Source organism: Ranitomeya imitator, chromosome 8, assembly GCF_032444005.1.
Source record: "Ranitomeya imitator isolate aRanImi1 chromosome 8, aRanImi1.pri, whole genome shotgun sequence".
Taxonomy (NCBI): domain Eukaryota; kingdom Metazoa; phylum Chordata; class Amphibia; order Anura; family Dendrobatidae; genus Ranitomeya; species Ranitomeya imitator.
In genome coordinates, this window is record NC_091289.1 from 82,085,061 (window position 1) to 82,095,160 (window position 10,100).

General features: G+C 48.5%; 1 protein-coding gene across 3 annotated transcripts; it reads right to left on the reverse strand.

Moving 5' to 3' along the window:
* Positions 1-301: 301 nt before the first annotated feature.
* On the reverse strand, positions 302-6,694 carry LOC138647843 (uncharacterized). 3 transcript variants are annotated; one of them, XM_069737128.1, is made up of 4 exons: positions 6,143-6,694; positions 2,092-2,212; positions 1,858-1,968; positions 302-1,410 (listed from the first exon to the last, which is right to left on the reverse strand). In XM_069737128.1, exons 1-4 carry the CDS (start codon positions 6,299-6,301, stop codon positions 536-538), a joined length of 1,266 nt encoding a protein of 421 aa, XP_069593229.1. In that variant the 5' UTR covers positions 6,302-6,694; the 3' UTR covers positions 302-535. The 3 variants fall into 3 exon arrangements, with proteins under 3 accessions (XP_069593229.1, XP_069593228.1, XP_069593227.1); XM_069737127.1 differs by lacking the exon at positions 6,143-6,694 and having other exon boundaries at positions 2,092-3,016; XM_069737126.1 differs by lacking the exon at positions 6,143-6,694 and having other exon boundaries at positions 1,858-3,016.
* Positions 6,695-10,100: the final 3,406 nt, after the last annotated feature.

Consider the following 10,100-nt stretch of genomic DNA (forward strand, 5'->3'; position numbering starts at 1 on the left):
AGACTCTCTGATCCACCGGGATAACGTGCTTTTCGTTATTCCATGACCCTTCTTGTGACCCTGGAAGGAAATAAACAGAGCCCTACACTGTCGCCAGCTACAGGTTCTTTCAATGTACTTTAACACTACTCTTTTAACATCTAGAGTGTGGTACTTTTGTTCTTCAGGAGTGGAAGGATTACTGAAGAAAGTGGGCAAGATTATTTCCTGAGACCTATGGAATGTCTTAGCTACTTTGGGAAGGTAGGAAGGGTCTGGTTTAAGGACCAACTTATCCTGAAAGGTTAACAAGAAAGGTGGATCTATAGAGAGTGCTTGGATGTCACTGATTCTCCTGGCTGAAGTCAGTGCTACCAAGAGGGCCGTTTTTAGTGATAGGATCTTGATTGGTATTGAATCTATTGGTTCAAATGGAGAGTCTGTTAGGGCTTGTAAAACTAAGTTTAGATCCCAGGGAGGAACTCTAGGTATATTAACTGGATTTATCCGTTCACAGGCTGTAATAAATCGGGATACCCATCTATTCCCCGCAATGTTATGGCCATAGAGAGCTCCTAGTGCTGAAACATGAACTTTTAAGGTGTTTGCAGTTAAACCTAGTTCTCTCCCTTTTTGAAGAAATTCCAGGATAGACTATCGGAATTTCTGACGTGTTTGAAGATGTATGGAATTGTAAGAATTTCTTCCATATTTTTGTGTAAATTTTTGTAGTGGAAGGTTTTCTACTCTGGAGGAGTGTGTTTATCAATCCCTCCGAGAACCCCCTTGATTTTAGCATCTGCCTCTCAAATTCCAGGCCGTGAGATGTAGACTGTCCACTTGAGGGTGGAAAAACGGACCTTGGAAGAGAAGATTGGGTGTTGAGGGGAGGACCCAAGGATCTGAGACCGACATGGTTTGCAGCCACGAGAACCATGGTCTCTTGGGCCAGAATGGAGCTATTAGTATCACCCTCGCTCCTTCGGTTCTGATTTTGTGAATGACTTGGGGCAGCAGTATGATCGGCGGAAAAGCATATGCTAGACTGAACTGCCAAGGGGCTTGGAGAGCGTCCAGAATGTCCGGATGATCCGCTAGAGATAGGGAGGCAAATTTCCGGACTTTTTTGCTTCTCCTTGTGGCGAAGAGATCTACTTGAGGTTGACCCCATAGGGATACTATATCTTGAAAAATCTGCTGGTTTAGGCACCACTCCCCTTGTTTCAAGGTGTGTCGACTTAAGAAGTCTGCCTGCTGGTTGTTTTCCCCTCTTATGTGCAGTGCAGTAAGGGATGTTAGGTGACTTTCTGCTAGATCCAGGATTTCTGTAGCAGAAGACATCAGAGTCTCTGATCGCGTGCCTCCTTGCCTGTTTAGATACGCCACTGTGGTGGTGTTGTCGGAAAGGATTCTGACGTCTTTCTCTCGTAGCTGTGGGAGAAAATGGCATAAGGCGTATTTTACTGCATTTAATTCTTTAACATTAGAGGAGTAGCAGCTTTCCTTCATGTTCCATAACCCTTGGCAAAATTAATTCCCCATATGAGCGCCCCATCCATGAGGACTGGCGTCCGTGGTCATGATATGAGATGGCGTTATTATCCATGGAACACCACTCATCAAATGGTCTGAATTCAGCCACCACGTTAAGGAAGTTAAAACTTCCTGAGATAAGGTTATTTTCACATTTAGGTGACCAGATAACCGTCTATCTTCTTGTAAAATCTGGTATTGCAGTGTACGGGTATGATGTTGAGCCCATTTTACCGCAGGTATACAAGAGATAAGAGATCCTAGTAAAGACATGGCTTGTCTTAGGGATATACGTGGATTGTTTATTGCTGCTAGGACTTTGTGTTTGATCAGTAGTATTTTTACCTGAGGCAGGAGACACTTTTGAGATACGGAGTCTAGATGGAACCCCAAGAACGCCTGACAGGATAGCGGAGTGAGTCTGGATTTGTTGGTATTGATTATCCAGCCTAGATCCTGTAGAGAGGAAATTGCATGAGCCAAGCGATCAGCACATTGAGTAACTGAATTTCCAATGACCAAAAAGTCATCCAGATAGGGAACAATTAAGGTTTCTTTTTGGCGAAGGTAGGTCATCACCTCTAGCATTATCTTGGTGAAGATCCTCGGTGCTGTTGAAAGGCCGAAGGGCATGGCTGTATATTGGAAATGATGAACCTCGCCGTTGATTGTCACTGCTACTCTGAGGTACTTTTGGTATCTGTCATGGATAGGGAGATGATAATAAGCATCTTTCAAATCAATGCCCCCCATCATACAGTTTGGAAAGAGGAGTTTTATAGTGGATCTAATGGATTCCATCTTAAATGTATGGTTTTTAACAAATGAATTGAGTTTTTTGAGGTTTATGATGGTCCTGAAAGAACCGTCGGGTTTAGAAATCAGGAATAAGGGAGAGTAGAATCCTCTGCCTTCCTGACCCTCGGGGACTTGAACTAAAACCCGCTTTGATAATAGGGTTTGAATTTCTAGCTCTAGAGCCTGCTGTTGTGCGGGCGAGCTGAGGGATGTTATAATATATGACTCGTGGGGAACACGAGAGAATTGTAGTTTAATTCCATCTCGGATGATGTTTAAAACCCACGAGCTAGATGTTACTTTTACCCATTGGGTGGCGAAAAATTTCAGTCTGCCCCCTACTGGTATATCCTCAGAATTTATTGTCTTTTGGGGGGTTGGGTCTTCTAAACATGGTACCTCTTTGCCTGTCCTCTTTAGCAGTCCATGTTGTAGACCTATCCGTTTGCCTCCTTTTACCAAACGGTCTCCTCTTAAAGGCTCTCCTGTAAAAGGGAATAGAGGAATCAGGGAAAGCTTTCTTCCTGTCCTTTGCCTTTTTGAGTATCTCATCTAAGGTTTTACCAAAGAGGTACTCACCCTCGCATGGGATTGCGCATATTTTGGATTTAGACTGCGCGTCCCCTTTCCAACTTTTCATCCAAAGTGCGCGTCTTGCATTCAGAGGCGTAGCTAGAGCTTTTGCCGCCCGGGGCTGTTCCCGAGTTTGGCGCCCCCCCCGGCTCAATACACACAAAGGTTACCAAAAATGGTTTTCCTGTTTTGTAGAACTTAAACTGGGCCTAATGGTGTCACCCCCACATGCCACACCTGTGACTTAATACCACCACACCATGACCAGGCCACATAGTGACCGAATAATACTACATACAAGGGACAAATACCACCGCACCATTTCCAGACCACATATTACCACCACATAGTGACTGAATACTACAATACTGATCAGTAATTAAAAAAAACCCACAATACTATCACCATAAGTGCCAGTATTCACAGGAGATCTGTACTTAGTATGCAGTGTCTGTGTAGAGGTAATACAGAGATCACTGGTGACATTATACACAGGACCTCTATATAGTATACAGTGTATAGTGTCAGTGTATAGGTAACACTGACTCACCAGTGACGTCTCTAGGTGAAGTCCTTCATCTTTCATCCAGCACAGACCGCCATCATTCCTTCCAGCCAGGACTCGTTTCTGCAGGAAATAACACAGTTATCTCGAGCTCCGCTTGCAGAACACATTACTTAATTTTTCACAACTTCTACATTACACCACATGAAGAAAAAAAGGTGATATAGTGTCACTCTGCACAGTAACAGGACCGCCCCCCCATTTAAAACAGTATACTCAAAAAATAAAATAAATACATCACTGCAGTAACAATATCCCTTAATTATCCCCTATGGTAATAATATTCCCCACCCTGGCCCCGTTTATCTCATTCCTGGCTCCAGCCATATGTTGTCGTATCCTGCCCTCATGAGTATCCATTCTACCCCATATGATCTCCCCATCCTGCCCCACCAGCCTCCATCGTATCCGTCCTGCCCCATGATCCAATCCTGCCCCGTGTCTCCAATCATGCCCCGTATCTACATTCTGCCCATGCCTCAAGTCCTGCCCCCAGTGTGTCCAGGATATTACCCCCATGTTGTCCAGCAATCTGCCCCAGTGTGTCCAGCATATTACCCCCATGTTGTCCAGCAATCTGCCCCAGTGTGTCCAGCATATTACCCCCAGTGTGTCCAGCAATCTGCCCCAGTGTGTCCAGCATATTACCCCCAGTGTCCAGCATTGCCCCAGTGTGTCCAGTATATTACCCCCAGTGTGTCCAGCAATCTGCCCCAGTGTCCAGCATTGCCCCAGTGTGTCCAGAAGTCTGCCCCAGGGTCTCCAGCATTGCCTCAATGTGTCCAGAAATCTGCCCCAGGGTCTCCAGTATTGCCCCAGTGTGTCCAGCAATCTGCCCCAGGGTCTCCAGTATTGCCCCAGTGTGTCCAGCAATCTGCCCCATGGTCTCCTGTATTGCCCCAGTGTGTCCAGCATTCTGCCCCATGGTCTCCAGTATTGCCCCGGTGTGTCCAGCAATCTGCCCCATGGTCTCCAGTATTGCCCCAGTATGTCCAGAAGTCTGCCCCAGGGTCTCCAGCATTGCCTCAATGTGTCCTGAAATCTGCCCCATGGTCTCCAGTATTCAGTGTGTCCAGCATTCTTCCCCATAGTCTCCTGTACTGCCCCAGTGTGTCCAGCATTCTACCCCATGGTCTCCAGTATTGCCCCAGTGTGTCCAGCAATCTGCCCCATGGTCTCCTGTATTGTCCCAGTGTGTCCAGCATTCTGCCCCATGGTCTCCAGTACTGCCCCAGTGTGTCCAGCAATCTGCCCCATGGTCTCCAGCATTGCCCCAGCCCCAGACAGTCAGACATAAAGAAAAAAAAAAAAAAAGTAAAATCCTCACCTCTCCCGTTCCCAGCGCAGATCCGGTGCAGTCAGCGTCTCTCCGGCTCTGCGACGCTCAGGACAGAGAGGCAGAGCGGTGCGCACAGTAGTGACGTCATCGCGCCCTCTGCTCTGAGACGTCGCAGAGTCAGAGGACGCTGAAGCCGCAGGAACTAGGAGAGGTGAGTATTAGAGCGGGGGGCGGGGGCGGGACCCGGGGGTGGGGGGAGCTGGCCCTGGTCGTGGCGGCGGACGGCGCCGCCCGAAGATTTAAAGGGGCGTCTTTTTTTTTTTTTTATCTTCTTCTCCTGCAGCGCCGGCCGCCCCCAGCATTGTGCCGCCCGGGCGGACCGCCCCCCCCCTTCCTACGCCACTGCTTGCATTGTTCACAAGACCTGCGGATCTCGCTGCTAGCCGAAGTGAGTCGGCAGATGCGTCCGCCATAAAAGCTGCTGCTCCACGTATTAAGGGAATGGCCGCTCGAAGTTTCTCTCTTGAAACTTTATTTTCAATCTGCTGGTCCAACTGATCAATCCAAATGATCATTGACCGGGCAGCGCAGGTGCTGGCTACTGCAGGTTTAAAAATCCCTGTAGCCGCTTCCCAAGATCGTTTAAGGGATGATTCGGCTTTACGATCTAATGGATCGACCAGAAGTCCCGCATCCTCCACAGGCAGAGTGGATTGCTTGGAGGTAGAAGCTATGGCTGCATCGACCTTAGGAACTTTGGTCCATGTAAGGAGCTCCTCATCACTAAACGGATATTTACGTTTAGACGCGGAGGGCAAAAAGCTTCTTTGATCCTGCTTCTCCCACTCTCTTTTAATTAATGCTTTCACCGCTGGTATAACCGGAAAACATCTCCTCTTTCTCTCTGCCAAACCCGCAAACATAATTTCCTGCGTGGTTTGCGCACCCTTTACCTCCTCACACCCCATGGTATTGCGGATTGACTTTACCAAGTTGTCCACACTGTCTAAGGGGAAACATGAACGCCCCTCGATTTCTGATGAGGAAGATGATGATGATGATGATAGGGAGGCTTCTGACAGTACAGTCTGGTCACTTTCGGAGTCTGATATAAGTGTCGGTGTTTTGGACTTAGCTTTACGCGGTTTTTCCTGGGTCATATTTTTTAGCTCCTCTCTAATAATGGCCCGTAAGTCCGTAACGGACACTGTCGCTCCCTGAGTTGTTTCCTTAAAACAGTCCTTGCACAGTTTTTTGGGGTATGAGTCCGGAAGGGGCTGGCTACACAAGGCGCATTCCTTATGTTTGGACTTTTGTCGTTTTTTAGACTGGGCGTAATAAGTAGCGAGAGAGAGAGAAAAGAGAGAGAAATAGGGAGATAATGTCAGCTTAATAGGCAGAGTTTTAACACTCACCCAGTGAAGCGAATAGTACCGGATCAGAAGGCCGAGATCCTGTTCTGGAACCGTCACTCTTACGAGCGGACTCCGAGGATCCTTTGGTGTGATCTTTGGAGGGGGGCACTGGATCTCCAGCTGTGGGGTCCATGGCACCTGGGGATGACATCTCTGCATCGCTGCATTATTGTTTCTGGGCGTTTTTAAATAGTGCGCCCTTTTTTCCTTTTTTTTTTCCTTTCTCCCCGCTGCGCAATGCGCATGCGCAGGTCGCCGCTGGCTCCCCCGCCCCAGATCCGGCCTAGGCGCCCCGGAAGTGACTCCTTCAGTTCCGGGGTAGCCAGTATTGCGGCGGTCGGCGCATGCGCGGTCCGGGATTCAGCGCCGGACCGCAATGGAGGATCTCTTACCCGCTCCTGGCCGCACCGCTCGCAGGAGAAGACGCCGGGCGGCCCTCCCCGGACCCGGCCGTCTGCTCTATCCACCAGCTGAGGAGGGAGCCGTCTAACGGAACTCCCCCGACGCTGCTTCTGAGCTGCAGCCCCTGCCGTTCTCACGGACACCGCACAGGCGGCATGCTAGCCCAGGTATGTAGTCGTCCTGTCGTTCCTGGATTGTTCCCGCAGGAACAGGAAACCTAAACTGAGGAGGAGAGGCGGACCGCCCCCTTTTATTTCTCGGTAGGTTTCCTGTTCCTGCGGGGCGGATCCCTCTCTCCAGTGGGGTGCTGTCGTGGCGAAAGGGAAAACAACCACTACATACTTACCTACCGCTGTCTGTCCCCGGCGCTGTGCTTTTCTGCTCTGGCTGTGAGCGCCGGGCAGCCGGAAAGCACAGCGGTGACGTCACCGCTCTGCTTTCCGGCCGCTGTGCTCACAGCCAGAGCAAAGAAGCAGAGCGCCGGGGACAGACAGCGGTAGGTAAGTATGTAGTGGTTGTTTTTTTACTTTAATGCTGGTAACCAGGGTAAACATCGGGTTACTAAGCGCGGCCCTGCGCTTAGTAACCCGATGTTTACCCTGGTTACCGGCATCGTTGGTCGCCGGAGAGCTGTCTGTGTGACAGCTCTCCAGCGACCAAACAGCGACGCTGCAGCGATCCGGATCGTTGTCTGAATCGCTGCAGCGTCGCTTAGTGTGACGGTACCTTTACTGCAAGGGAGTACGATCCCCATCTTCCTGGGCTTCCAGCCTACATCAAAACCATCGCTTCAATAGGAGCCGCAGTTCCTCCATTCCCGGGAGACGCCCAGCCTACGTCAGACAGCAGTGAGTGCTTTGAAACTAACAAACACCAAACAGTACATAACACTGGAGACAATGAACTAGCATCAGTTATCAAGGCACTAGTTCAACACTTAACACCTCGATCTGCTAGTCTACATAAAGACGCATTTTTCTGTGGAATTTGCCTGCTAGGGGTGCACACAGACCAAACAAAAAATATGGAATAATGATTACGTAGACATATGGTCGTTATTATCTGCAGACCAACAGACCATAGATAAGAAAAGGAGGACAGGCGAACGATTATACGATAGGAATAAGCCAAAGATAGCACAAACAATGAAAAACTGGCTACAGGCTTTCACAGTCCTAAGCTGTATTATGGGCCAGAAACATCCAGAATGCTGTTCCAAACTATTTATCAGGACCTAATATAGAATTCATATAAATCCCATGGCGGTTCTGCCTGGAGGCGGTATGATTTGGCTTTCCGCAGGTGGCTGACCCTGCAGCCCTGTTTAGGCTGGGGCGTAAAAGCGACAGATGTGTGGCTACGACTAATGCTGTCATAGGAAGAGCCCCCCTTTTCACCAACGACCACTAATTAATAATGTAGAAGATAACAGTGAGTTAACAAGTTTATCTTCCAATTGTCAGGCCTTCAAAGTCCTTCTCCCTAATGTGAAACCATCGGGCCTCCAGTGTCCTCCAGCCCTAAGGTACCGTTAAGGTACCCTTACACTAAACGATTTACCAACGATCACGACCAGCGATACGACCTGGCCGTGATCGTTGGAAAGTCATTGTGTGGTCGCTGGGGAACTGTCACACAGACAGCTCTCTCCAGCGACCAATGATCCAGAGAAAGACTTCGGCATCGTTGAAACTGTCTTCAATGATGCCGAAGTCCCCCTGCAGCACCCGGGTAACCAGGGTAAACATCGGGTTACTAAGTGCAGGGACGCGCTTAGTAACCCAATATTTACCCTGGTTACCATTGTAAAAGTAAAAAAAAAAAAAAAAAAACACTACATACTCACATTCTGATGTCTGTCACGTCGCCCGGCGTCCACAGGGTTAAAACTGCTTTCGGCAGGAGAGCTGCTAATGCACGCGCTGCTGCCGAGAAGCTTCCCTGCACTGACTGTCAGTGCCGGCAGTAACAGCGGTGACGTCACCGCTGTGCTCTGCTTTACGGCCGGCACTGACAGTCAGTGCAGGGAAGCAGCGCTCTTGCCGAAAGCAGTTTTAACCCTGTGGATGCCGGGGGACGTGACAGACATCAGAATGTGAGTATGTACTGTTTTTTTTTTTTTTACTTTAAGGCTGTGTGCGCAAAAAAAACCGCATACAATAAGCATCCCATCATTTAGAATGAATTCTGCGTGTTTTGTGCACATGATGTGTTTTTTTCCCGCGAAAAAAACGCATCGCGGTAAAAACTGCAGCATGTTCATTAATTTTCAGTTTTTTTTGTGGATTTCCCACTCCAAAATGCATTGGGAAGTGTCCGGAAAAAAACGCGGCAAAAACGCATGCGGTTTTCTTGCGGATTTCTTGCAGAAAATGTCCGGAATTCTCAGGAATTTTCTGCGAGAAATCCTGAACGTGTGCACATAGCCTTACAATGGTAACCAGGGTAAATATTGGGTTACTAAGCGCGGCCCTGCACTTGTAACCAGGGTAAACATCGGGTTACTAAGTGAACACATCGCTGGATCGGCGTCACACACGCCGATCCAGCGATGACAGCGGGTGATCAGCGACCAAATAAAAGGTCCTGATCATTCCCCAGCGACCAACGATCTCCCAGCAGGGGCCTGATTGTTGGTCGCTGTCACACATAGCGATATCGTTAGTGGGATCGTTGCTACGTCACAAAAAGCGTGACGTTGCAACGATATCCTTAACGATATCGTTATGTGTGAAGGTACCTTAACGGAACACTGTTGCCAATCACTGATGCCATTAATCCACGCTTCGGTTACACCGGCTACCTGGCAGGTTTATAGTAAGGCGTGGGAAGAGCGGTGCTCATTAATTCACAGTAGGCCGGTCGATAAGTACGATCGTGTGAGAGGTCGGTAGAATTTTTGAATCGGCTCAGGCAAAGAGACGTGCCGGGTACATCTGCGCAACGGTTTTTATCGGGTGATAGCTTTTTTCTTACAACTAACGGGGTGGTCGATTTTCTAAGGTCTTTTTCATCAAACAAGCAGTTAAAGGCTGGAAAAGGCTCCAACCTAGTCAGGAATGTCATCGCCCCATTTCATTGAGACTATTGCATGATATAATCACAAAATCCTTACCAGCGTGCAGGTCGCAATATGAGTCAATCCTAGTCTTTGCAGCTTCCACTATCGAATTTTCCGGCGCAAGGGCCGCAACCAAAGCAGCTAGGGCAGGAGTATCGGAGGCGGAAGGGCAGAAAATGGGTCGCTGGAAATCTGCATGCTTTGCAGGTTATAATACGCTCAAGTAACACATATTGTCTCTTGCAGGCGTCCGTAAGCCCGCAGTTTGGGTAGTAGAACATTCATATGTTTACTGGGTGAACAAAAGGGACCAACTTCGGCCTGGTGGAAAAAAAAAATATCTAGGCAGTCTGGCCGAGAATTGGCCCCTCCCTACTCCCCATCCCGGACCAACTTTTTACTATTGATGCTGGCTATGCAGCATCAATAGTAAAAAGACAATCGTAAAAGCAATAAAAAAAAAAATAAAAAAATCATGCTATTCTGACCTTCGGT